This window comes from Pyrgilauda ruficollis, unplaced genomic scaffold (genome assembly GCF_017590135.1).
Source record: "Pyrgilauda ruficollis isolate IOZ18807 unplaced genomic scaffold, ASM1759013v1 scaffold46, whole genome shotgun sequence".
Classification (NCBI taxonomy): domain Eukaryota; kingdom Metazoa; phylum Chordata; class Aves; order Passeriformes; family Passeridae; genus Pyrgilauda; species Pyrgilauda ruficollis.
In genome coordinates this window covers 152,282-178,919 of record NW_024526155.1, presented here as the reverse complement: position 1 = coordinate 178,919, position 26,638 = coordinate 152,282, and the positions used below count along the sequence as shown (strand labels likewise).

The 26,638-nt window shown below is 53.8% G+C and overlaps 1 protein-coding gene across 1 annotated transcript in view; it reads left to right on the top strand.

Annotated features, from left to right (window-relative positions):
* RALY (RALY heterogeneous nuclear ribonucleoprotein) overlaps positions 1-26,318 on the top strand; it is a 122,701-nt gene extending 96,383 nt beyond the window's left edge. The window contains exons 3-10 of the mRNA XM_041478716.1: positions 6,202-6,466; positions 13,035-13,107; positions 18,243-18,290; positions 18,546-18,703; positions 19,448-19,561; positions 20,599-20,744; positions 24,432-24,480; positions 24,708-26,318. Of these exons, the coding sequence (XP_041334650.1) occupies positions 6,211-6,466; positions 13,035-13,107; positions 18,243-18,290; positions 18,546-18,703; positions 19,448-19,561; positions 20,599-20,744; positions 24,432-24,476 (840 nt within the window). The 5' untranslated portion in view covers positions 6,202-6,210 and the 3' untranslated portion in view covers positions 24,477-24,480; positions 24,708-26,318. The remainder of the gene's footprint in view (positions 1-6,201; positions 6,467-13,034; positions 13,108-18,242; positions 18,291-18,545; positions 18,704-19,447; positions 19,562-20,598; positions 20,745-24,431; positions 24,481-24,707) is intronic.
* Positions 26,319-26,638: the final 320 nt, after the last annotated feature.

Here is a 26,638-nt window from a genome sequence, read left to right as displayed (position 1 = left end):
TTGGAGGCTCAGGTTGCAGGGCTGGTGGTCAGAGGGTGCTGGAGAGCCCAGCCTGGGTGCAGGTGGATGTCCCCAGCTGCTCCTGGGGTCACTGTGGTGTGGCCTCAGTGCTGTCCCCTGGGGACTCACAGGGTCTCTCCCTGTGCACAGGGGATGGCTCAGGCAGGAGAGAGGGAAGGCAGGAAGCAAGGAAAGGGGAAGGGAGAAAGTTTAGATTGGATGTTTGGAAGAAATAGTTCCCTGTGAGGATGGGCAGGCCCTGGCACAGGGTGCCCAGAGCAGCTGGGGCTGCCCCTGGATCCCCTGGAAGTGTCCAAGGCCAGGCTGGACATTGTGGCTTGGAGCAGCCTGGGACAGTGGAAGGTGTCCCTGCCATGGCAGGGGGTGGAATGGGATGGGCTTTAAGGTCCCTTCCGCCTCAAATGATTCTGTGATTCTAGAAAGGGTAGAAGGAAGGAAGGAAGTATGGAAGGAGAAATCTTACTCCTGGCAATCTCATCCTTAAGTCTCCTTGTATCTTCGGGGGCATTTGGAACTGGGAGTGCCATTGCAATATATCTGGAGGCTTTGGTGAGGCTGGGGGCACACACCCCTCCACCCCAGACCTCTCCTGTCTGGAGCTCAGTTTCCCTTGCAGAAAACAGGGATAATACTCTGTACTTGATGTTCTCTGGGGTGCTGGAGGTGAAGAACCCCTTTACACCTTCATTTATTCATGTCCAAGTATTATTCCTTGTTGCCTTTTGTCTTTTCTCTTTTCCAATTCCAGTTCATCTTGTGGCAGTTTTGGGATGGGGGATGAAAGGTGAAATCAGAGCTGTGGAAATGCTCCTGCTGATGCCAGCAGTGGTTACTGGAATGTCCTGGAATTACCAGGAATATGTGTGTTAGCTGTGTGGGTGTTTCTGACCAGAGACATCTTCTCTGACTCAGCCCTGCTGGATGTTCCATGGTGGCTGGAGAGGCCACTCTCCCCCCCAGCTGTGGAGCTGTGCTGTTTCCCAGCTGGATCTCATCTGGACACACATTTCCTGCTGGAATGCAGGGATAGAGTATGAAATATTAACAGCCATAGTTCAAATGCCCTTTTCCAGTTGTTACAGTAAGGAGGCCAGTAAGTGGTGCCAAGTGACTGCTGTGTTTAAGAAGAAATCCCAGATGAGTTGGACAGAGGAGAAAGGGATGCTGATTTCTCCAGGGGATGCTGGGCTCATGTGTGGCAGCAGCAGAGCACCATGCACAGGGTGCAGGGCCCAGGGGGTTGTGAGACACCAGTGATGGGGCCCAAACCCTTTGAGCATTCCCCAGCCTTGGCCTTCCCTTGTCCCTGCTGCCAAATCCCTGCTGCCTGCGTGGGCAGATGGCCCTGGAGAGCTCCCATCTGCAGAGGCACCCGGATCCCCCTGCCCGGCCCTGCCAGCGCATGGCCATCACCCTGCCTGACCCTGGCGTGGCCATCTGGTGGCCCTGTCCCATCTCCCATCAGCCCAGGCACGTCCTGTCCCGAGGTGGCCCCGGGGCCACTGGGAATTCCAAGGGATGAGCTCCTGCTCTGTCACTGCTCCCTGTAGTGCCGGGTGTGTTACCCTTAGGCAAGGCTTTAGAAAGCCTAAGTGAATTCCTAAGTGGATACCTGAGCGGCAGTTGCCCATCCCATGTCCAGCTTTCTGGGATTGCTGGGACCCAGCCCCCCAGGTGGGCAGGAGAGGACAGAGCACAGGGAGCAAGCACAGCACAGCTGCAGGGAGCGTGGGGAAGGTGACAGGAGCCAGACAAGGAGGGTGTGAGGTGGGGATGGGCAGCAGGGACCCAGGAGATGCACAGGTTCCCCTTTTCCAACCCCCGCCCCCCCACCCCCAACTTCATGGCAGCCAAAATTTTCATCTTAGGAGATTTCCTTCTCCCAGATCCATCTGGTACCTTCCTGCCCACACCCCAGCTTCATCCAGGTTTGTTTTTTTTAATAGCAAACCCACATGGGGAAGGGTCCATTGACAGCTGCAGAGCTGGCTCACATGGCAGCTGCTGAGAGCCCATGAAATTTGGAGGAAAACAAAGTTTTATACCTCCACCCTCCCCACATCCCACCTGAATCCCAGCCTGTTCGAGCCCAGGCACAGGCTTAACCCAGATCCCTCCTACACAGGCTTAAGGAGCTCAGCCCCTGATGGAATTGGGGTTTGCAGCTGCAAACAGCTGGGAAGAGCTTCAGGCTCATGTAGATAATACCTGACTGGGCTGCTTAGTTCTTGGGGAGGCTTTGGGCTTTGCCTGATTTGGGGCTGGGGGGTAGCAGCAGGGAAGCTCTGCAGTGCTGGGGTGTGAAAGCAGAGCCAGGGGTGTATTTGATGTGAGTGCTGTGTCTGATCCTGAGGAAGGGAATATTCCTCAGCAGGGCCAGACCTGGAAGTGGTGTGGCCAAACTTGACCAAGCTACTTCTCTCCTGTGGCAAAGTGACTGGTTGGTGTCTGCCTTAACTCCAGGAAGGCTCTGGACACAGTCCTGCTGCTTCCTGGCATCCAGGTGGGCAGTGCAGGCTGCATGGTGGGTTCCAAGGATGGGGAGAGGGGCTCAGACTGCCCGGGGACCAGGGAAATTTCTCAGAGGTCTGGGGGAAAGGAGGGCCATGGATGGGTAGAAAATGGCTTGGAGACTTGCCCAGACTCCAGCAGATGAGGATGGAAAAGTGGGAAGGCATCCTGTAGAGGAGAAGCAGCTTAAAGGGACCAAGAGTGTCCCCGTGGCATGGCCTGGGGTTGGGGGAAAGAGGTGCCAGGGCAGGCTGGCTCTGAAACAAGGAAATAGAGGCTTCAGGAGCTCCAGGAGTCACCACATGTGGAGTCACTGCTGTGACAATGCTGAATCTCCAGTGAAAGGAGGGCTCCCGGCAAGTCTGATGTGTCCTTGGGGCAGCAAGGCCACCCAGGGCCACCTGGCTGCAGATACCCCACAGTGTGCAGGCTCTCTGAAGGTCCTGCTCAGCCTCAGCCACTGCCAGCATGTTCAGGATGGAGATTCCAGTGAGCACTACTGGCCACATTCAGGATGGAGATTCCCTGGGCACTGGCCACCCTGGAGCAGCCTCCAGCTGGGCTTGGTGCAGATATTCACATTTCTATTAAATGAGTCCTTGAGGCTTAAGCTGGGTACCCAGAGTGACCAAAGAGCTGGGAAAAGCCTCCATTTCTCCCCATTTGCACCAGTTTCCTTTGAGAGCCTCTTCCAGGTGCCACTGCAGAAAAAAGTTCAAAGAGAGAGCAATAAATAAGGGCTGATACAGGGTGGAAGTTGGAGCACCACTTGCCAAAGGTTCAGAATTGAATTCACTTAGATTCCTTTGAAAGTTCTGTCCTTTGGCTATTTTTCCCAGTGTTTTTAGGAAAGCTCTGCCTGCCAGGAATTGGTTCTAAAGTAATAAAACAAAAGTATCTGGCTCTTTTAATCTGTAAGTGTGAAAGGGAAAATACAACAAGCCAGACTCAGAACAAGTCTAACTTCCTTTTTCTTTTTTTTCCTTATTTTTTTTTTTAATTTGATTTAGCAGGCAGATTATTTCCAGCCTCAGTGGCAGGTTAATGGAGTGGCAGGGGTTGGAGCCAGAGGAGATTTATTGTGGAGCCACATCCTCACCAAAAGGCTCAGACTTGCCAGTGTCTGCAGTGCTCTGTGTGGCCTGGCTTTGAATGGTGCCAGGGGTGGAGTGTGCAGCTCTTGGTGCTCCCCTGGGAAGGTGGAGGTGTGCCCTGGCAGCTGGGCACAGAGCCCATGGCTGGGGGATTGCTCCAGCACCCTGTGGCTCCTGCTCAGGCTGCAAACCCCCTCTGCCTGTGGGCATGGGGCAGTCTCCTCCCATGTCCCTGTCTGGGCTGGAATTTCAGCTGCTGGGATTTGGAGTGGTGCAGGTGAGCCCTGCTGATGCTTGGCTCTGTGGGCACCCTGGGCAGAGTGGGACTATGGCAGGAGCAGACCTTGAGGAGCTGGGAGCTCAGAAGGGAAAACATTTGTTAGATTAAGCCCTTTTCTGACCTAGAGATGGAGCAACTGAAAGGCATTTTAAAAACTTTGATTTTATTTTTAGTCTCATGAGAAGGGTGAGATAATACAGATGTTATAACTTATGTCATTACAATCAGAAGTTAAATATTTCTTAATTACAATACACTATAAGCATTTCTTGGCCTATCAGCTTTAGCTACTTCTGTCAAGTTTTAAGAATTTTCTATAAATCCATTTCCCACAAACATCCAGACATCCCTGAGGAACCAAAACGGGGCTCCCCTGGCAAAGGGTGAGGTGGGTGTGATGATGTTCTCCCCTCTAACAGAGGACAGAGAAGCAACCAGAGATTTTGTGTCCTCTGTGCAGTAGAGCACAAGGAAGAAGCAGGACTGGGGTTTTGGGAAGTCTTGAATGCAACCCCCAAATATTATGGCTCAGCCTGCCAGAGCAGGGGTGTAGGAAAGGAAGCTCCATGGCTTATGGCTCAGCAAAGCTGGAACATCCCACATTGCCCTCTCAGTGCCTGGGCAGGCTGGGCTGGGACAGCAGAGCCTGCCTTGGGGACCGGGGGGACAGGGTCCACAGGGGCTGCACCAGTGCAGGCAGGCACTCGTGATTAGCAATACCAGGCAGTCATTAAAGCACAGATGCTCAAATGCACATTTGCTGTTCAGGTCTGGGCTCAGAAGTGCCCCCACAAATGTGGTGGAGAGGCAGCACATGCAAACAGTCACCCCTCAGGTATGAACAGTTGCATTTTGAACCTGAGGCAGTAGAAATGTTGTTTGCTTGCTAAAGGCCAACAAAGCAGAGGCAATGCAGGAGGTGGAAGCAGATGTTCCTTGAAGCCTTCCTGCTCTCCAGCCTTTCAGTCTAGTTGTCCCTGCTTTCTTCTGAAAGGGTGCAATGTCACCAGCTGTGCCCTCCTCGGACCAGGCTGCTCAGACTTGGGCTTGGGGCCCAGAGAGCCAAAACCCCAAAGCCAGGCAGTACCAGGGCAGGTGCTGGGGACCACCAAGCAGGGGACATCAGACGCTGTGGTAGCAGCACAACTCCTGTGCCAGGCTTGGGGACCTCCAGAAGTTGTGCACACCCTGGTGGTGTTGCCCTTGGGAGTGGGAATACCTGTGGTTGCTGCTGGAAGGGGCTGGGGAAGAGCAGCACCTCCATGTGCATCACAAAACACCTTGCAGAGCTCCTGGGTCAATCCCACAGCCTGTGTGTGCAGCACAGCAGGATCCCAAACATCCCTGTGGCTCTGGAAGGTGGGAACCAAGCTGGTCTCTCTGCACAGCTGTGGGTTGTGCTGGAGTTGGAGCAGACAGGCCACACTGCCTTGGGGTTCACACGACTTCCAGCCCTGTCCCTCCTCAGAGGGCAAACCTGTCCCCTGAGTGCTGCCCAAGGAGGAGCCTGCCTGGCAGCCACGGGAAGGGGTTGGAGTGGCTCCCAGCTGCTGTGATGGTGATTTCCAGGCTAACAGTGACACCTCCTGTTTGCACAAAATCCAGCCCAAAGCCGGGCGTGCAGGCAGTGCGGCGCTGGTGCCAGCAGGAGCACGTGGGCTGATCGCTGCTTACATCTCTTCATTTATATCCAGAAATCCCAAGTCCCCTTCCAGGTGTGAGTGTGGCCTCACAGGGACAAACCTATCCCTGTGCATGGTGAGGGTTGGGCTGGGCAGTGTTGGCAGGGGAAAGCCTGGAAAAGTGGGCACGAACTAAGGTGCTGGATGCAGACTGCTTCACAGAGAGTTCTTTGAATTGTGGTTTAGCATAGAGAGGTAAAAGCTTTGGTATGACAGCATTAAAGCTTTCTCTTCGTTGTGAAATGGATTTTAATCTTGGTTTCTCTCCTAAAAGGAACCTTAGAATCACAGAATACCCTGAGTTGGAAGGGACCCACAAGCATCATTAAAGTTCAACTCCTGGCCCTGCACAGAACCAACCAGGTGCCAGCTTTATCAATTGATTTCTAAAATCAGAATTTAGATTGACTTTAGATTCAATTGAAATTAGATTGTGTTTAGGATTGACTGTGCCAGTGGTCTCCCAACACCCAGGGGCTCCTGGAGATGGGATCTGCCCCACTGTGACCAGCTGAAATTGAGGAGCTGCTTCCTCCACTGAGAGCTTTGCCCCCCATCCTTTTTTCTGTGAATTCCTTCTCACACCCTCCTGACTCCCCACCTATCCTTGCAGGCATCCAAGATGTCCTTGAAGGTGCAGACCAGCAACATCACCAACAAGAATGACCCCAAGTCCATCAACTCGCGGGTGTTCATCGGCAACCTCAACACGGCGGTGGTCAAGAAGTCGGATGTGGAGACCATCTTCTCCAAGTACGGGCGCGTGGTCGGCTGCTCCGTGCACAAGGGCTACGCCTTCGTGCAGTACTCCAACGAGCGGCACGCGCGCGCCGCCGTGCTGGGCGAGAACGGCCGCGTGCTGGCCGGCCAGAGCCTGGGTGAGTCCCCCCGGCCCCGCCGTGGCCAGCAGCCTCCGGGGAGGGCTGTGCTGTGGCTGTCCTGTGGCCTTTTCCCCAGTAGTCTGCTGTGCTGTGGCTGTCCTGTGGCCTTTTCCCCATTAGCTTGCTGGGTGGGCTAATCTGTGGCCTTTTCCCCAGTAGCTTACTGGGAGGGCTGTGCTGTGGCCTTTTCCCCCAGTAACCCACTGGGTGGGCTGTGCTGTGGCCTTTTTCCCCGGTAACCTGCTGGGAGGGCTGTGCTGTGGCTGTCCCGTGGCCTTTTCCCCCAGGAGCCCACTGGGAGGGCTGTCCTGTGGCTGTCCTGTGGCCTTTTCCCCCAGGAGCCCACTGGGAGGGCTGTGCTGTGGCTGTCCTGTGGCCTTTTCCCCCAGGAGCCCACTGGGAGGGCTGTGCTGTGGCTGTCCTGTGGCCTTTTCCCCCAGTAGCTGTCACCATTGAGTCAGAGATGACACAGACTCAGATCAGAAGGCACAGGGCTAAAAAGTGGCCCGTTTATTCAGTCCTCTGTAGGAATGTGCCCCCTGTTGATGGAGTGACAAAATTATTTTTTGTGTGCTTAAAAAGGTAAAAAGCCCAGAAGTTTCTCTCCTCAATTTGGTACAAAGACACCTCATAGGACCTTGGGGCTTCACCTCAGACCTGGGGCTGTCCGACTGGACAGAGACCAAGAGGTCCCACCTTGATAATTCACTAGTAAAAGAAGAGAACAAAGGAAATAATGGCTTTTGTGGGGTCTTTTAGCAGGAGCAAGAACCTCTTGCCCCTGGTTTGGTTTTTCTCTATAAGAGCTTTGTTATTTTGCCTTTTATTAAACCTTCTGTTTCCAACAGTACCTCAGAAGCCATCCTGCTAACTTTGTGCCATTCAGGGTAGCTGGGCTATCTCAGGGGTGATATGTTCTCTGACAGCTCATAAGACCTGGCTCAAGGAGAACCCTATCAATCCTCTTTTATACCTTGGTTTGCTACAGGTGGACCTGATCGGCCATGTAATCAACACATTTCACATGACTGGCTAATTAAGAAGACACCCGTCGGTAAAGAGCTTTAGGAGAAAAGCAACTTGTTAGAAAACACCACCTATGGATTGTTTACAATTCTTTCTCTCCAGCTCCCTAATATTTCCCAGACCAATTCATGGGAAAGCTTATCTAGCTTTCTCTCTCTGACCAGGCTGTCACATCCACAAGTAGCCTGCTGGGGGGGCTGTGTTGTGGCGTTTTCCCCCGTTTTTGGAAATGAAACTCGAGATAATTTTAGGAGGAAGGTAATATTTTGGGGGTTGGTCTCTTTCTCCAAGCAGCAGCTGACAGGACGAGAGGATTGAATTTTGTTAGTAAGTTTGCAGATGACACTAAGCTGGGATTGTGTGTTGATGTTTTGGAGGGTAGGAGGGCTCTGCAGAGAGACCTGGAATGGTTGGATAGATGGGCAGAGTCTGACAGTATGCAGTTTAATAAGTCCAAGTGCCCAGACCTACATTCTGGCCACAATAACCCTCTGCAATGCTCTAGGCTGGGGATGGTGTGGCTGCACAGTGCCCAGGCAGAAAGGGACCAGGGGGCACTGATGGACAGCAGGCTGGACATGAGCCAGCAGTGTGCCCTGGTGGCCAAGAAGGCCAAGGGCTCCTGGCCTGGATCAGGAATGGTGTGGCAGCAGGAGCAGGGAGGTCACTCTGCCCCTGCACTGGGCACTGGTGAGGGCACACCTCCAGTGCTGTGCCCAGTTCTGGCCCCTCAGTTTGGGAAGGACATTGAGGGGCTGGAGCACATCCAGAGGGCAGCGAGGCTGGAGAGGGGCTGGGAACACAAACCCTGAGAGGAACCCCTGAGGGAGCTGGGGGTGCTCACCTGGAGAAAAGGAGACTCAGGGGTGCCCTCCTCACTCTGCACAGCTCCTGAAAGGTGCCTGTGCTCAGCTGGGGCTGGGCTCTGTCTCCAGGCAGCACTGACACAACCAGAGCACACAGCCTCCAGCTGCACCAAGGGAAATATAGGTTGGATATTAGGAAAAAGTTTTTTACAGAAAGAGTGATAAAGTTGTTCTGGCATGGCTGCCCGGAGAGGTGGTGCAGTCCCCATCCCTGGGTGTGTTTAACAAAGCCTGGATGTGGCACTGGGTGCCAGGGTTTAGTTGAGGTGTTGGCCCAAAACCTCAGTTCTGGGCTGTCACTGTAGGAGCCAAACAGTGAAAGCACAGTTCTGGGTCATCCCATGGCCTTGTCCTGGAACTGCTGGGGAAGAATAAGGGTGGGGAAAGACATTGTCTGGTATCAAAGACATGGATAGGACAAGGGGAATGGCTTCCCACTGCCACAGGGCAGGGTTAGATGGGATATTGGGAAGGAATTGTTCCCTGTGAGGGTGGGCAGGCCCTGGCACAGGGTGCGCAGAGCAGCTGAGGCTGCCCCTGGATCCTGGCAGTGCCCAAGGCCAGGCAGGACAGGGCTTTGGGAACCCTGGGACAGTGGAAGGTGTCACTGCCGTGGCAGGGTGTGGGATAGGATGAGCTTTAAGGACCCTTCCAACCCAACCCAACCCATTCTGTGATTCAGTGATTCCCTTTCAGAACCAGGCCTTACCCTCAGCCTGTCAGGAGAGCTGATCTCCAGACCAGCTCAGCCTGACTTCAGCCAGCAGATGTTAAACAAGAGAACTTCCCCCATGTCTGCACTGCTGTGGCATGAAAACTAACAAGCAAATCCCCCCAGCTTCATTTTTGCTTTTTCAGATTGCTCTGAGGTGTCAGCAGCTCCAAGCTGAGAATTGGAACTGGGGAGAAGATTTTTAATGAAAAATTGTGGTTTTTAATAAAAAATTGTGATTTCCAAGCCTGCTGTGGGCAGTGGGCACCCAGGAAAGCAATTTGCAGCCCATTCCCACCCTGCTGCTGTCACAGCCTGACACAGCCTGTGCTGAGGCCATGCTGCTTCCTCTGAGGTTTATCCAGATACCAGAAACTTCTGCTCACTTCTCTCGCGCTCCAGAGAGCAGAGCTGCAGACCTGGCAGAGCTCAGCATGCCAGGAATGCTTCCAGCCCTGATGCTGCCCACATGTGCAGCCTGAGATAGGATGGAGAGGGCCTTGGGGAGCCCAGGAGCTCCTTGTGATGCTCCAGACAGATAGAGGAGATGTGGCCAAGAGACAGGGAGCACCTGCTCACTTAGCTGAAGAGAGGGATTAAAGGTTTGCTGTGAGGAAAACCTCTCTGAAAACCTCTGATCTCTGCTGGTCCTAAAGGCCTGGAATTCCAGAAGGAGGCAGAAGGACTGTGTGATAGCTCAGTGTCCTGTTCATGTCCTGGACAAGGTGCAAACTCAGCTGCCTTTGATCTGCCTGCCCCTGGTGGGCCAGGCTGAGCACAGGAGAGCTCCTCAGGCTGTTCCTGGCAGGAGTGAGCTCTGGGGTGCTCCTGGCAGGAGTGAGCTGTGGGATGCTCCCCTTGCAGGAGAACCCAGCAAAGAGCTGTGGTGAGACAATCAAGGTTGGAGGCTTTTCTCTAAATGGAGGGATGGCCGTGTAGGAATGGGGAGAGGGAGGACAGGCTGGGACTGCCAGGGGACATTGCAGACACCCTGTTGAGGGGACTGTGCCTGCAGGTCCTGGCAGCCTCTGGGGTGCTTCTGCAGACACCCCAGTCACTGCAGGAGGCAGCTGCCTGAGGGAGGCACTGGAAGCTGATCCACACCATCCCCTGCCATGTGGCCTGGAAAAGCACAAGCTCCCCACTGAGTGTGGGAACAGGTGCCTGGGAATGAGGAGGAGGGATCAGGGATGCCTTGGGATGGGCAGATGGAGTCAGTGATGCAGGGGAGGGAGCCAAAATGGGAATGAGATGCAAAATCTGTCCTGGCTGATGTTCCTGCTGAGCTCTTGTCTCTCCTTTTTCACTCTCAGGGGAATCCTGTGGGATCTGACTGCCCATCACCACTAGCTGAGAGTATGAATTCCCTGCTGTTGCCAGGAACCAGCGAGGGCTCCACAGGGCTCTTTGTAGCAGTGGGGACCAGCAAATGAAGTGTCTTGGCTTGAAAAGCAAGGTGTCTGCTAAGGAAGGCAGGAGTCTCCCCTGAAACGGAAAATGCAAACCTCCTCCCTCTGAATTTTTTGTAATTTTGAAATTAAGGGGCTCTCAGGCAAAGGTATGGGAAGAGGAACAACAGTTCTTTATTAGGGAAGAAAATGAAAATAAAAATAAAATAAACAATAAGGGCACAGAATGCACAGCCCCAAACCACATCTTACAACCCAGGACATGGAGCTGATTGTTGTCCTTCTCCTCTCCTGGGCTTCCAGTGCCTCTCTCTTGGAGAGTTCCTAGCCTGGTGCTGTCAGGGGCTCCCCAGTCCGTGGGAGCAGTGACTGGCAGCTGTGAGCTGCACCCAGGCAGCAGAAAGGGTTCAGAGCCGGGGAGCTGCAGCTGGGCAGGGCTGTGTCCTGGTCTGCAGCAAGGCAGGGCTGATCCCTTTGTTCCCTGGCAGTGCCAGCAGCCTTGGATGCTCAGCAGCCTGTGTGTGAAATGTTCCTGCTGGCAGCAGCTGGCCCTGTACCTGCCCTGTGCCCACGTGCAGCCCTCTCTCCATCAGGCTCTCCTCAGCTGGGCAGGCAGGGTGCAGGGAGGAGGGCAGCAAGGCAGACACAGGCTCTGATGGGAACGTGCCCCAAGGGCAATGCTCGGTGCCATGGCTGAGCCAACCACACCGCATCTGTTGTTCAAGCTCAGAGAGAGGCCAAGCTCCAGCTTCAGCAGCAATAAGGTATCCTGACAGACACTAAAAGGCAACCAGGGAGTTGCACAGCAAGGCCCTGGGCAGTGGGAGTGTGTCCTTGCTCCTCCAGGCTGCGTGTGCAGCCTGTGCTCCTCCTGCTCAGCTCATCCAGCACTGCTGCAGCCTCCCTGTGCTCCTACAGATGATTCTCTAGGTTATACCTAAGTCAGCACGATGTTCCTTTGGATCACTTTGCAGGCTCTTGATTTTGATGGTGTGTGGACCCACCTGTCCACATTTCCTCATAAAGTCCCTTCATAAAACATGAAAAAAACCAAACATTTTGAATGGCCTGATGTGCTCGGAGTTGGTTGGATGCCCCCTAAGGTGCAGGTAGCAGAAAGCAAGGCATCATTGAAGAAATTCCTCCTTGTAATGATGCTGAGGCCCTGGCACAGGGTGCCCAGAGAAGCTGAGGCTGCCCCTGGATCCCTGGAAGTGCCCAAGGCCAGGTTGGACAGGGCTTGGAGCAGCCTGGGACAGTGGGAGGCATCCCTGCCCATGGCATGGGTTGGAATGGGATGAGCTTTCAGAGAAGATTTCTTCCAACCCAAACCATTCTGGGACCTTTTTCTCCCACCACCTCTCTGGTCCATCCCAAAGCTCCTGTGGGGCACTGGTCTCACGGAGCTGCTGGATGTGCCCATGGGTGGGACACTCTCAGCCCCTGGTTCTCAGGTCCCTCAGGGCAGGTCAGGGCACACCCCTGAGGACCAACATGTTAGTAGGTGACCCAGCTGTGGTGAAGAGTTGAACCCACCCAGCCTTTTCCAGAAACACGGGTGTGGCTCCTCTGAGCTCCTGGAGATCACTGGCCTCACACCAGCTGATGAAGAGGCTTCTTACCAACCCCATGGACTCAGCAGCTGCTCTTTCACTCCCTCATATTCCACTACTTGGATTTTTGAAATATGAGGGGGTTTTTAGATAAATTCTCCTTTCCGTTTATTCCTGCTGTGTTTGAGGGCCATGGTTTCAGGGTGAGCTTGGCAGTGCTGGTCCACATGAGGAAATCCTGTCTTCAGCTCAGATCTGCCATGCCCAGAGGTCTGACACCTCTTCATACACATAGGACTGAAGAACCAGCAGGGTTTAGGGCTGATTGGGAAGGCAGTGGTGCATTTGCCACCACTCACCTCTTTGAGTTCTGGCTCCACACGCAAAGTTGGATTGCCAGGCTCTCAGCAGCTCCATAAAATTGGCTGTGTCACTTTATTCTCACATGAAAAGCATGTTTGGCACCATGGCCAAGCAGTAACATTCCCTCAGGGAATTAGAGGAGCTCGTTCTCCCCTCCCCTGGCAGAAGATGTTGCCCCAAGAGCGGCTCAGGCACGGGCACCATGCAGAGTTTAACTTAGGCAGACCCACAGCAGTGCTCAGCTGGCAGTGCCCAGCATTCCTGGTTATTCCCACAGGATGCAGGGGTGGATGCTCAGCAGTCAGCACCCTGCAGCAGGTCTGGACTTTGCCATATCACACTGAATTCTCCCAAGAAAGTTGTCCTTGTGTGTGTGGAGTGGACCATGTGCAGGGTGCTGGCTGCTCGGGGAATGGTGAGTGGCTCTGGAAAGGAAAAGGAAGAGGTTTCCCGAGTTCAGAGCTTTATTCACCTTCCTGTGGAGCTCCAGCAGGTCCCAGCTGTGCCAGAGGCAGGGGGTGGGGGGAGCTCATTCCTCTCTGGCAGGGCTGTGTGCATCCACCCCAGATGTGTGGGGGTGCAGGTGAGGGTGGGCAGGGACCTGCCATGTCACAGCTGTGTGTCCCTTCCTTGCAGACATCAACATGGCCGGGGAGCCCAAACCAAACAGACCCAAAGGGCTGAAGAGAGCAGCCTCTGCCTTGTACAGGTAGGCATTCATCACAGGGTGAGGTCTCTGGATTGCCTTCCAGCACCCCCCAACCCCTGCCCTGAGCTCCCTGCTGCCTGCCCCCAGTAGCCTGGGCACTACTGCACACCCAGAGCTTCTCCCAAGGGCTCCTTCCCTTGGCAGTGCTCCTCGGGGTTGGCCAATGCCTGTGGTGTTGTGGGAGATCTCCTGGGCATGGCCCCACCTGTGCAGGTGTTGGACCTGAGAGGGTTGGAGAAGGATGGGCAGAGGAGCACGCCCCTGCAGCCAGGGAGCAGGAGTGGGCACAGAGGTGCTGGGTGTGGGGGAAAAAACAGGGAACAGGGATCATTTAGGGAAAGAGGAGAATGATTGTCAAAGGGAGAGGAGAAGGGAAGAAAGTGGGAAATCCTTGGGGTGACAAATGGAGGTGAACCAAGGAGGTGGCTGGGGGAAGTCCCAAGGGAGCCTGTTCTGAGGAGCACACCCAAGGGATCAAGGGAACAGGAGGGGCAGGTGGGACATGGAGAGGTCTGTGGCACATGGAGTGTGTTACAGAATCCAGTGAGCCCCGAGCTTGAGAGAATTTATCATCATTTCCACAAGAGGTGAAGATTTTCATTCAAGCCCCAGACTCTGGAGTCAGAGGAATGCAGGATAGACTCATTAAGTTCTTGCTTCTGGTTGCAGATGGGTAAACTTGAAAAGCTATATCAGGAGTGCCCTGCAGGTTCCGGAATCCAAAACCAAATAACAAGGTCCCCAAATGTGCTTTATTTATAAATTGTTACGATTTTGATGCCAGTCTCATGGTGAGGAGACCAAGGGGCTGAGTACGGAGTTGGAAGGTGTGAGGTTGGAAGGAAAATACTAAAATCAGTATAGGTGGGTGTAGCAAAAAGGGAAGTCATGAGAGAACTGGAGATTTCTCCAGAAAAAGAAGAAAAAATGTGAGGGGTGAAGAGAACCTTGTGATTCTGACTCAGCCATGTGGTCCTGCACCAGTGTGGTGTGGAATGGCAGATCCTGGTTAGAAAATGCAGCTCTGGCACAGCCAGACCTGCCCAGAGCCCCAGCAGCCTCCACCACCCACAAGGCATCCCTGGCTTCCTTCCAGGAGCCTCTCAGCCAAGCTCCCCCTGTGCAGCTTTCAGGCACATTTCTCCTCCGACCCTGGGACCCTTGGGGCCTTCACAGGACGTGGCTCTCTGGGTTCCCAGGGGATGCCACCTGAGGGGAAGGAGGTGGGAGCAGAGATGACACGAATCCTGCAGTTCAGCTGCACATGGACTGCTCACGTGGGACTGGGGCCATAACACACATCAGCTCCTTCCATACATCTTGCACTAACGAGCTTTTCATTTACTGCTCAGCCGTGCCTGGAGCACCAATGCCTTCCTCTGGAATGACCAATATTTCAGACTTCAGACTGCTGAGAGAGAGATGTTTGCTCCCTCCCACAAATATGGATATGCTAAAATATGGGCTAGAGAACTGCACTGCTCCTGTTCCCAGCAATATTTCATCCCAGACTGGCTGTCAGATTAAAACTTTGCCATCTGGACTGGCACAACTTAGGATATCTCCTGGAAAACAGGGATCCCAGGTTTGCAGCGAGCTGTGGTTACAGCTTCCCAAACCACCATCAATTTTTCTAAATGTTAGACTTCAAAAATCACAGCACTGTAATTTATAGAAGTGCTGTGTTAAACACAGCAGAGGATTTTTCCAAAGGCTGGCTTTTGCTTTGCCTCACTCCAAGTCTGCATGGGAGGGTTGAGGGGAAGGCAAGGCAAGGGAAATTCCATTTTGAACATACAAAGCAACAGTTGTGACATTTTTACCTATCCACCAGCCTAGGTGGGTGTCCAGGTGTTAAACAGAAATCCTTGGGGATGTAGGCTCCCATCACCTCCAGCCAGGCTCCTGCCACCATCAGTTTTCTCAGGTGTCTCCACACGAGGCACTTTCACTTCCTACAAAACCTAGCTGCTATCACTGCTCTCCTCCACTTTTGGATCTCTGGGCCTCTCTCCCTCCCTCTCTCTGGCACTTCCCAGAGCATCCCTTTGCACAGGGCAGGTCCCTGGATGCTCCTGCCTGGCACCCTGGCCACCCCCACAGACGTGGCCCTGCTGCCCGTGGGGACAGCTGGGCAGTGAGCTGCTGTGACCGTGTCCCCAGGGAGTCACTCACTGCCCCTCCAAACTCTCCAACACTTCTTTTTTGCCTGCACAGCAAATGTCTGGACAGGATTTCCGGGGGCATTTGGGGCCACGTTCAGGTCGGTGCCAGAGATCCCACCCAGATGGCTGTCAGCTGCCTGGGAAGGGAATGTGGCTCTGCCAGTGCTGCTCTGTGCTGCCTCTTTTGGAGGCACAAATCTCCGCCCTGCCCTGCAGAGCTGGAGCTAAAGCTGCTCCATGGCCACAAGGACAGAGAGGACAACCCGAGCAAGAGCTGCTGGGCGTCTGCAGCTCAGTGGCCCCAGGAGGGGTCCCTGAAGTGGTGGCAGGGACAAAGTACTGCTGACTGACTGTCACAGCCAGAGAACACTGGCATCCATCCCCTGCTACACCCAAAGCTGGTGTCAGCCCATCCCAAACACCCCTCCCAGGCCCTGGTGCTGGAGCAGTGACATCCCAGTGCCAAATGCACTTGGACAGGCTGAGAGCAGCCCTGGGGCAGAGGGGGAGGTGAGCAGTGATGTCCCAGCCTGCAGCAGCCCCAGCACTTTGGGAATGCCAGGCTTCATCCCACGTTCCTTTATTTCCCACTGCCTTGGCTGTGTGCAGGAGGAAGGAATCACACAGCTCCACAAGATCTGTTTGAATCAGTGCCACATTTTCCAAGCAGCTTTCCAGCAGGGATTCCTTTGCCCAGTGCAGTAATGCCGTGACAGAAGGGTGGGAGCTGAGCTCACCGTGGCATTCTCCAGCTAGAACAGGAGTGTTTTGTGAAAAGATCCTAGTAACATTAATATAAAGCTAAAAGCTGCACACCAAAACAGAACAGAAAAAACCAAAGGTATCAGTTTATTCCCATCCCATTCCTATAGGAGTGTTTTGTCTCCACTACCCTGTGAAAAGATCTCAGTAACACTTAATACAAAGCTAAAAGCTGCACACCAAAACAGAATAGCAAAACTTAAAACCCAAGGTCTCAGAGGGAGTTTTTGCTGTGGATGAAGGCTCTGCTTCATCCCACTGGGAGCCCTGGAGCCATGGGGAGATTGCACTGACTCCTCTTGCCTGGGACTGGGGACGACACTGGCTCTGCTGGAGAGAGCCAGAAGCACTTCACCAGAGCCTGTCAGGATTGAAAATATTACAAAATTGCAGCAATTTCATTTGAGTTGCATCTAAGGAGGGGGAAAAAATTGAATAGGGAGAGTCTGACAGCATAGAAGCATCCTACTTCAATTTTCCTTTCAAATGGCTTCCTATTTTGATGGTATTTTGTATTTATTGGATTCAAACAGACGTGGAGTCAAACATCCTCAGTGATCAAAGTGAATTGGCAGGCTGAGGGGAGCTATTTTCTTGGAGGGTTTTTATATCTCCAGGTTTCACCCTGGGTTAGAACAAAAATCCAGTTACCCATCATGAAAAGCCCCATGGAAGTGCCTCCTTCTGTGATCTCCATCCCCTCAGCCCCACAAACAGTTGGGTTCATTGCAGCAACAGCTGCCCTGGGAGGAATTGCCTTTCCCTTTGAATCCAGAGAGGGAATAAATAAAAGATGAGGCAGGGGTTGGGACAGAGGCTGTGGGATGTTCCTGTCTCCTCTGAGCCCAGCAGGAATGTTGGCTGCAACTCAGGTCAGAAGGGGAGGGCCTGAAAAGAATCTGGAATTCGTCTGTCAAAAAAGGTTCTTTTCCACCATGCAGTGGAATCTGGGAGGGTTGTGGTGATCACACCTCCACAGTCTCATCTCCCTACCAGTCTCCTTGCCTGCACTGCCCATCCCATCCCCAGCCAGCTGGGAATGCCACAGGCAGCAGCTGCTCAGGGATAAGGCCCAGCTTTATGGAATATCTCCTCACTGAAGTCCCCATGGCAGGGCATGACTGGGGCAGGAGGTGCACGAGCCACCTCCTTGTCTTTAACCCTGGCACCAACTCCTTGGCCCCAGAGCAGCTCTGGTGTCTCCAGCCATGCACAGGTGCTCAGGTCCCCCCTGGGCACAGGCTGGGTCTCCAGATGCTGCCACAGGCACCTGGGGAACCCAAGGAACATGGAAAAATCTCTTTCGGAAGCCGGCCAGTTACTGAAACTGAGCACTGGCAGGGAAGCTCAGTCCCACAATAGGCAGGACAGACCTGGAATTCCTGGTCCAAACCACACTTCCCACCAGCCACCCCAGTCAGCCACACGTTGTTCTTGCCACTTCTGTCAAAGATGCAGGACACCAGCTTAACTCTCAGCTGCACTCTTGGGTGGTCATCCTTCCCTGGCCCCAGTCCCTCGTGGCCCAGCCCTTCCCTCTCCCCCATTAATCTCATTTTTTTCAGCCACTTCCAGGAGGCAGGACAGACTTTGCTCTTTGGGGCTGCACGAATTCTGTTTGTTCAGAGCAGAGAGGAGACCACCAGCATCACGTCTGACTCAGCCGTTAATTGTTAATTGAGTATTAAATGAGCTCAGCACACCAAGGAAGGGTGCTGTGTTCAGCTGGGGCAGCTGCTCCCAGTGTGTGGGGTCAAACCACCTGGTTTGTGCTTCCTTGTGAAAAACTGCCTGCAGCAAGGGGAGAAGTGTTACTGGGTCTCCTTGGAATTCCTTGGGGAATGCTCCTACTTTGGGTTAAAATGCAGCTCAGGCTTAAGAAAATAGGACGTGGTCATTGTCTGCCTGAGGGGAGAGAGGTTTCAATCAATAAATATCCCCATAAATATCCCCTTTGTCCCGACTTTTCAGCACACACATCTTCTTGCTCTTCCCTGAGATAAGCAGGTTAACAGCCCTCTGCCAACACCCCCCTCCTCTGCCTTCAGCCCCCCCAGTCTTCCTCCTGGGCCACCTCCCTGCAGCCAGGAGAGTCCTTCATGGACGGGACCCATTTATTTATCCTTGCTGGCCCAGCAGGCCGTGAGGGAGCAACAATAATGAATTACCAGCACTAATTAATCCCTGATGCCCTGACTGTTTCTGCAGTGGCTACGACTTCGACTATGACTATTACAGAGACGACTTCTACGACAGGTGAGACCCCGGCCCGAGGGGCTCTGTGGGATTCGGGGGCAGGAGGGATTCGGGGCAGGAGGGATTCAGGGGCAGGAGGGATTCAGGGCAGGAGGGATTCGGGGCAGGAGGGATTGGGGGGCAGGGTGTCCAGCCCAGCCTGTGGGGCAGCATCCCACGCCCCAATCACCGGGAGCGCTCCGGGGCTCGGGCTGGGGCGCTGCTCGGCAGGGCTGCCCCAGCCCCACCTGCCTCCCTCCCCTCCCTTCCCCTCAGGATCTTCGAGTACCGGGGCCGGGTGTCGCCGGTGCCGCGGGTGGTGCCGGTGAAGCGGCCGCGCGTCACCATCCCGCTGGTGCGGCGCGTCAAGGCCTCGCTGCCCGTCAAGCTGTTCGCCAGGTCGGCCATCGCCAACAGCTCGGCCAAGCTCAAGTGTGAGTATGTGCCAGGGCTGGGGCAGCACGGCGAGCTCCCAAAAACACCTGCCAACAGCTGGAAACGGCAACCCAGCTGCGGGGGGAAGGTGCGGTGTTGGCGATGGAGAGAGATGGGGATTTGGGGTGCTGGTCAGAGAATCCGAATTTATTGTGGGGTACAGCTGCTTATATACTTGTTTTATTCCAGCCACTATAAACTATAAATTCCAACCTTTGTAAACTAAAAACATTCCTGATGGCAGCTGCATTACTGGATTTAGAAAGGCTGCCAGAAGTATAATTGTACCAAAAGGTTTGATTCTTATACACAGAGTGATAGGGAGAAACATTTTAAAAGTTTTAGACTGATTTCTTCCTATGTATTTAAAATTAACATAAAAATCCAATTTCACAGAACCCAGGAGCTCTACTCCTTGGGGTTCCAAGGGTGTTTCAGGAAGGTGAAGGATCCAATTTGATATGATTTGATTTGCTTTCAAAAATTTTTAGTGTAAACATTAGTGTAAAGGCCTGGAGGAGCTGTAGTGCAGGTACAGCCTGAGCGTGCCAAAGCCTGGGAGCAGCCTCTGCAGCCTGCCTGGACACAGCACCCCAGACTTTTGGGAGCAGCTTCCCTGCCTTCCCAGCCTGGGGTTCCTCCCTGGTTTTTGTGCCTGCTCAGGGAGCTGCCTGGGCTGAGTGTGGGATGGGGCTGCTCTGCAGGGTGCTGAGTGCTTTCCTTTCCTTCCTTCCTCCCCCAAGTGAAGAGCAGCGAGCTGCAGACAATCAAAACGGAGCTGACACAGATCAAATCCAACATTGATGCTCTCCTGGGCCGGCTGGAGCAGATTGCTGAGGAACAGAAGCTGTCTGCAGGTCAGTGGAGGCGGGGATGCCTCAGGACTGGCCTTGGGCATCACAAATTCCTCCAGGCTCTTGACAGGGAAGTGTCAACCCCCAGGTTCCGGGGTAGAATCACAGGCCAAAATTACACACCAAAATTCCTGAGATTACAGAGCTGGGGTTTAAAATTATGAGGGTTTTTTTTCTTTTGTCATGTAGTTTGTATTTTTTTTGTTAGTTTGCATTTTTTGTTCCACTATTCTATTTTACTGTCATATGCTATCATATCATATGCTATTCTGTCCTATCCTGTCCTATCCTATTCCTTTCCCATTGCTTTCTTATTCATTTCCTCTCCTCTTTCTATTTTATCCTATCCCTATCCTACCCTATCCTATCCCATCCCATCCCTGTCGTACCCATGTCCTGCCCATATGCTATCTTACCCTACACTACCCCTTTCCCATCCCTTTCCCTATCCATATTCCTGTCCCATCCATATCCCTACCCCTATCCCAATCCCTATCCTATTCTTATTCCTATCCCCATCCTGTCCCCACCCTATCCCTGTCCCTATCCCTCCTATCCTATCCCTAGCCTATCATATCCTGTCCTTGTCCCTGTCTCTATACTATCCCTGTCCCCGTCCCTATCTTGTCCTATGTCTATCCCCATCCTGTCCCTATCTCTGTTCCTATCCCTATCCCTGGCTCCCACCATCCTGCTGGGGGATGTAGAACCTTCTCTGCCCTCTCCATGGCATCCCAGGCTGCCTGCTCAAAATCAGCAGAACTCCCCATAGCAGGAAGAGTTCCCACCATCATCATTTCCCCTCCTGCCCCTGGTGGATGTGGGGCTCTCTGGCCCGGGGTTCAGGCTGTGGCCCCGGATGCCAGCCCTGACGTGGGGTCAGGCTGTGGCCCCGGTTGCCAGCCCTGACGTGGGGTCAGGCTGTGGCCCCGGATGCCAGCCCTGACGTGGGGTCAGGCTGTGGCCCCGGATGCCAGCCCTGACGTGGGGTCAGGCTGTGGCCCTGGTTGCCAGCCCTGACGTGGCCGTTGTCCCTGCAGAGGCCCGGAAGAAGGTGGAGAGCAGCAAGAGCGAGGTGTCCCAGGAGGACACGGCCTCCGAGGCTGAGGCCACCGCGGAGGAGCCGCTCAACGGGGATGAGGGCGAGGAGGAGGGGCTGGCACGGGAGGAGTGTGAAGATGAACTGGTAAGAGAGCTTGGGTAATGCATCCCTGCAGCAAAGGAGTGGGCCACAGTTTTACTGGAACTTGCCAAATCTCCAGGAAAAGTAGTTTCTTCTTCCTCCAAAGAAATTGCTGTATTTAAATCTGATTGTTGTCACAACTTGTCCTTCCAAGCTGCTCTGCTGCCTGCAGAAGCACTGCCCATGCAAACATGTAGAGGTGCTGAAGAAACATGGTTGGCTCTTGAAATTCAGACACTTACCCTTGATTTCACAGCTAGGAGTGGTTTAAACCAATCCACTCTGCTCCCAAGTGATTCTTAGATGGATTTAAACACATGGCAAAGACAGACTGGGTTAGATGAGCTGCATTTGCAGTGCCCTTGCAACTGACCGGACATTCACAGAGTAACAGGAGGGTTTGGATTGGAAGAAACCTTAGAGAACTTCTCATCCCACCCCCTACCATGGGCAGGGACACCTTCCACTGTCCCAGGGTTCCCCAAGCCCTGTTCAGCCTGGTCTTGGACACTGCCAGGGATCCAGGGGCAGCCACAGCTGCTCTGGGCACCCTGTGCCAGGGCCTCAGCACCCTCACAGGGAGGAATTCCTTCCCAATATTTCACCTATCCCTGCTCTCTGGCAATATGAAGCCATTCCCCTTGTCCTGTCACTCCAGGCCCTTGTCCAAAGTCCCTCTCCAGAGGCACTTGTCCCATGACACAAGCCAAGGTCTGACCCCAGCGATGTGTGGGGCACACAGCAGCCCCACCGCTCCTAGAGCTGCCCCAAACAGGTGTTCCTGGTGAACCCAGAGACAAATCTGTGCATTTGGATGGGAGCCCAGCATTTGGGTACAGAGCAGGCACTGTGGTAAGACTGGCAGCACTGTCATTTATCCCAAAGCAAAACCCTGCTGAGAACAGGATCAGCTCCAGATCCAGGCTGTGAGGGCAGCAGGGCTTCAGGGTGGAAGGACACGAACTTCTCTGAGTGGCCCCAGGAACAGCTCCAGTCCCTCCCCACCCTAGCACTGGTGTCAGCAGAAGTGAGGATGAAGCTCAGCATCCCTCTCCTCTTCCTCACCCCCCATCCCTGGGGTGCCCACGCTGCACATCCACAGCCTTTCCCAAGGCCTTAAACTGCTCCAGCTCCAAACACTCCCAGCTAGTTTGTGCTCTCTTGCTCTTTCCTGCTGGAGCCATGCTGGCTGAGGGCTCTGAACAGGGTCCTTGAGCTATTTCAGGTCTGGGGCCTCGTGGCTGGAGTTCCTCAGCCCTGCTGGAGGGGAGAGGTCACTCCAGGCACTGGGAAGAAGAAAGGCACAAGCTGTGTCAGGAAAAGGAAGGCCAGGTTTGAATTACATCAGGGCAAACAGATGGTAGACATTAGGAGGAAACTTGCTGATGTTAATGATGATAAAGCAGCACACAGCCTGTCAACAAAAAATGTGCACTTCTCCGCCTTTGCAGGGGTAAGAAAATGCTGGAGAGACATCTGCTGGCAGTGGTTTGGGAAGAGCTGGTCCTCATTAAGAGGAGAAGAAAAAGATGACTGTTTCAGCTCACATCTCTATTTTCTGTAACTCCCTGGTCCTGATGTGGCATCAAGACCAGAAATGTTCCACTGCCAGCCTCAGACAGGCTCCCATGGATGGTCAGGGCATAGCTCACACCACTGAGCAGTCCTGAGGTCCCCCAGTTCCTGGGAGTGACTCCTTTATCCCACACCCCAGTGTGGCTGTCACCACTGCTGTCCATGGACATGGCACCCACATGGGGTCCCTAAAATCCCTTTCGCTCTGAGGGGCAGGGCTGTGGCAGGAGAAGAGCCAGAGGTCACTCAGACAGAGCTGAGGGAATTTTTTGAGTTCTGAGCCATAAATTTGGATATGGAAAACAGAGTACGCTGTACTGACCAGCTGGATTGGTGGTTAGTACTATTTACTACACTTAGTAGGGGATACAAAGATTATTGTGTATTAAATGTCACATGTGTGCAAAAAATGTCACCTGCCAGCCCATCAGTGTCTGGTGTCAGCTGAGGGGTGTCTTGAGGGATGGCCCTGCTCAAGGGGAGATCCCTGTACACAGAGGGAGGGATTTCTGGAGGGGAAGCTAAAGGACTCCTGATGTGTTCAGGTATTAACAGCACACCGTGGTTGATTTGCAGTCAGATTTTCTTCTCGTTTCATGCAGTTTTGGTCATTTATCTGCCCAGTCTGCATCTAAACAGTTTTTGGGGTTGGTGCTGGGTGCCCACTGGAAGTCTCACACCATAGGAGTCTGGATGTCCTGGCCTCCTTGGCCTCCAGAGATGTTTCACATGGGATTTTACCAAGGAGATTCCTGAGCAAGCCCAGATCTCTTCTCTTAAGTTCAGGGATCTGATCCTGCTCTTGGTGTTGGTCACTTCTCTGGGGTACTCGCGTTCACAGTCCCATGGCTCTGCAGCCAAGGCTTCTCTCCACCTTCACATCCCTGACCAGGTGTTCTTGGCCATCAGGAACCAGAGCAATGTCTCCCCTGCTCTGCTGGGTCAGAGCTTACTCTTGATGCCGTCCCAAAATCTTCTGTTTCTTGCTCCAGCCCTGCTCCTTCCTCCAGATGCCAGGGGGGTCCAGGTCCCCCAGGGGTCTGTGCACCAGTGGTGTGCAGGGGATGCCTGCCACAGTGTCACCAGCTGGGCTGGCCCTGATCCTCCCCACAGGCTCCCAGCTGGCCCCAGCCCATTCCAAGGCACATCCCAGTGCAGCTGGCTCTGCCTGCCCTGAGCAAGGCCACCTCTCCTGGCTTTCAGGCAGAGCCTGTTCCTTTTCCTTTCCTTTTGGAGCTCCTCATATTCCCTGCAGAGAACTCCTGGATCCATTTCCATTCCTGAAATCCTCACCCTGTGCAGGAGGTTAAACACTACTGCTGAGCACCCCATTCCCCAGTGATGCTGCTCTGCACAGCAGCTCCAGGAGCAAATTCCACTGAGAGCCATAAAGGCTGGAAAAAGACTTCCAGGACCATCAAGGCAGTCCAAACACATGTTGTGCTTTCCAAAGCCCTGCCTGGGGAGCAGTTCAGCACCATTATTATTATAAAGGCCATTATTGTGGCCTTTGGAGTGCTGGATGAGTGTTACCATTCTGGATAATGAGTTCTGCTGCAAGCTGGGACCAGTTCCTGTGCTCAGCAGCAGAATCAGGACATTGATTTGCCTTTGTGGACTGAGGCACCTTGGCAGCACTGGGCAGTTCCAGGGAACAAGAAATAGGATGGGAGGAAATGGCCTCAAACTGTGCCAGGGGAAGTTTAGATTGGAGACCAAGGAAATTTCTTCACTGCAAGTGTGGTCAGGCGTTGGAACAGCTGGGAAGTGAACATGGATGTGCTGGGTTAATGGTTGGACTTGATGATCTTGGAAGTATTTTCCAATCTAAATGATTCTGTGATTCTATTACTTCCCCAAGCCCTGGAGGGAATTACACACCCCAGGTCTGTTTGGCAGAGCCATTTCAGAATCAGGAGCCAGAGGAAATTGGTGGTTTTGCCAGGTGTCCATACCAGGTGTGTTTTGTAGCTCATCCATCACGCTGAGCACCCCTGGCACTGCTCTCCCACAGCAGGGACCAGCTGGTGACCACATGTGAGGTGTCCCAGTGTCCCAGGCAGGGCAGGAGGGACACAGGGTGATTCACTGTTTGTGGTTCCCTTTTCCCTGCAGGAGAACAGCCATTACACAGACGTGGAGGATGCCAGGCTACAGTAACCAGGTACAGCTCCTGTGCTGCTGATGGAGCCAAAGCTCTCGTTCTGTGCCTCTTGGGCCTGGGGGGGTTGCTGCTTCAGGAGAGGCTCTTTTCCACTGATCCTCTGTGTTTTCCTAGCATGGAGCTTGGCTGCTCAGCTGGGTCACTGGCCAGCCCTTCACCCCCTTTCCTGAGTGACAAATCTCTGGAGTTCAGGGACAGTGCTGTAGCTCCCCCTTCTCTCCTTGCAGCTGTGAGCAACAGTGTGAGGAAAGCACGAGGCTAAACCCTGTCCTGGCACGTTGAGCAAGGCAAGCTGAATGGAAGTGCTGCTGTCATCTCTACCTGGCATTCAAAGGAGAAACATGGCCCAACATCTTCCATCCATCTGTAAAGCAAAGGCAAAGAAAACTCATCCTCCCAGCAGATCCCCACCACCCCTGCAATGGATTCGGAAGCTCTGCAGCCAGCAGAGGAGGCAGGAGCCAGACCTGCACAACCCAGAGCCACCACAGAGACCAGGAGAGCAGGTGTGTGTCCCCAGGGCAGCCAGAGGTGTTCCAGAGCTGCTTGCAGGAGAGCAGAGAGAGCTCAGCCCAGCCCAATAAAGACATTTCCTGTGTGAGGTGAGAGCCAGAGCATTTTGTAACTGAGGGAGAAGTAGTGTCTCAGTCTGGACAGTTTGTGTTGAGGATGCTGTTGGTCAGAGGCTGTGGGGTGAGCTGTCCTCCAGCACGGCCACCTCCTGCCGCCTCTCTTGTGCCCCATGAGCTGCTGTGTGTCTACGGTCACTTCAGGTGGAAAGGAGTCTGTGCTGGAGCAGCTGCTGTGCTCTGGGAAGCTGCTTGAGGAGGGAAGGGGAGAGGAAGCTGCAGGAAAGTAAGTGATCCCAAGCAGGAGAGAGGAAGCAAACATCACCCTGAGTGGTTTGGTGTCCTCATTCTCCACCGTGTCAGGGCTGAGCAAGCCTCTGCGGAGTGAGAGACGTGGATGAGACCCTTTCCTTGGACCAGCTGCTCCTGGAAGGGATGTGGAGCACCCAACTCCTACAGGCTGGAGTCAGAGACCTTCCCTGGCTGCCCACACCTCCTCCTGCCCCGGCCAGGGCACGTCAGGAGCATGGTGTGACTGCTCTGCTCCTGCCTGAGCTCTGGGGCCAGGGTGACGGTGTGCCTGAGGCTGGGCACGGGGAATGCCCTGGGCATGGTGCATGTGGGTGTGCAGCAGCTCCCCTGCTCCCAGCTCCCAGCTGCTGTGCCCCCTGCCCCGTGCTGTGAGCACAGGGCTCATCGTGGGACCCCTAAGAGGCCTCAGCTGTTCTCTCCTCGTTTCTCCTTCCTGGGCTCCTCCCGTTTTCCCGGGGACTGAAACTCACACAGCACTTTACTCACACCTGGTGTGTCCTGCCTGCCCCTTCCCCTCCAGAACACACACACAGCAGTGCTTGGAACCCAGAGCAGTGTCTACACCTTGTCCCTGGCCAGTCCCTCCCACACAACACCTGAGTGGTCCTGAGTGCTCCAACCTCATCCACAGCATCTCTTGGAAGGGTGAAGGGAAAACAGCTCCAGGGGTGACACTTCCCTGCCCCTGGTCCCATCCTGGAGCACGCATGGCTCTTGAAGCACAAAGTTTTCTTTGCATTTCTTAGTTTGGGCTGTTTGAGGAGGGGTTGGAGGGAGCCCTGTGCTTGCCCTGCCCTTTCACAGTTCCCGTGCAAGGTCTGCACCAAGGTGTCCCGAGCTGTTCTCCAGGCCTGGAGAGATGAGCTGCAGGTTTGGCTGTGAACTGACTGTGCTGCTGCTGTTTGGGAGAGGTGACCTTGTACATACGATCCTGTATAATAAAAGAAAGAAATCTAATTTGCCTCCCCTCTTTTCTCTCTGCCATACACACACACTTGTTTTTTCTATTCCAGACAAGTCTTTTTTCCCTTTCCAAGCTTCAGCTCTGCCTGTAGGATTTACTTGCCCTTGCCCAAGGTATATCCCACCGGGCTGAGCGAAATATCTGTGTTCACAGGAGTTCTTGGGTTTTCCCTGGAGGCTTGGAAACTTCTTTGATGCAGGAGAGCAGGGGCCAAATCCAGGCCTTTAATCTCTGGACTTTGCACTGGTCCAGCTCATAACAGACTGGAAAAGTCTGGCTGCTTTACCAGGTTGCACAAGCCAGCAGTGCAAAA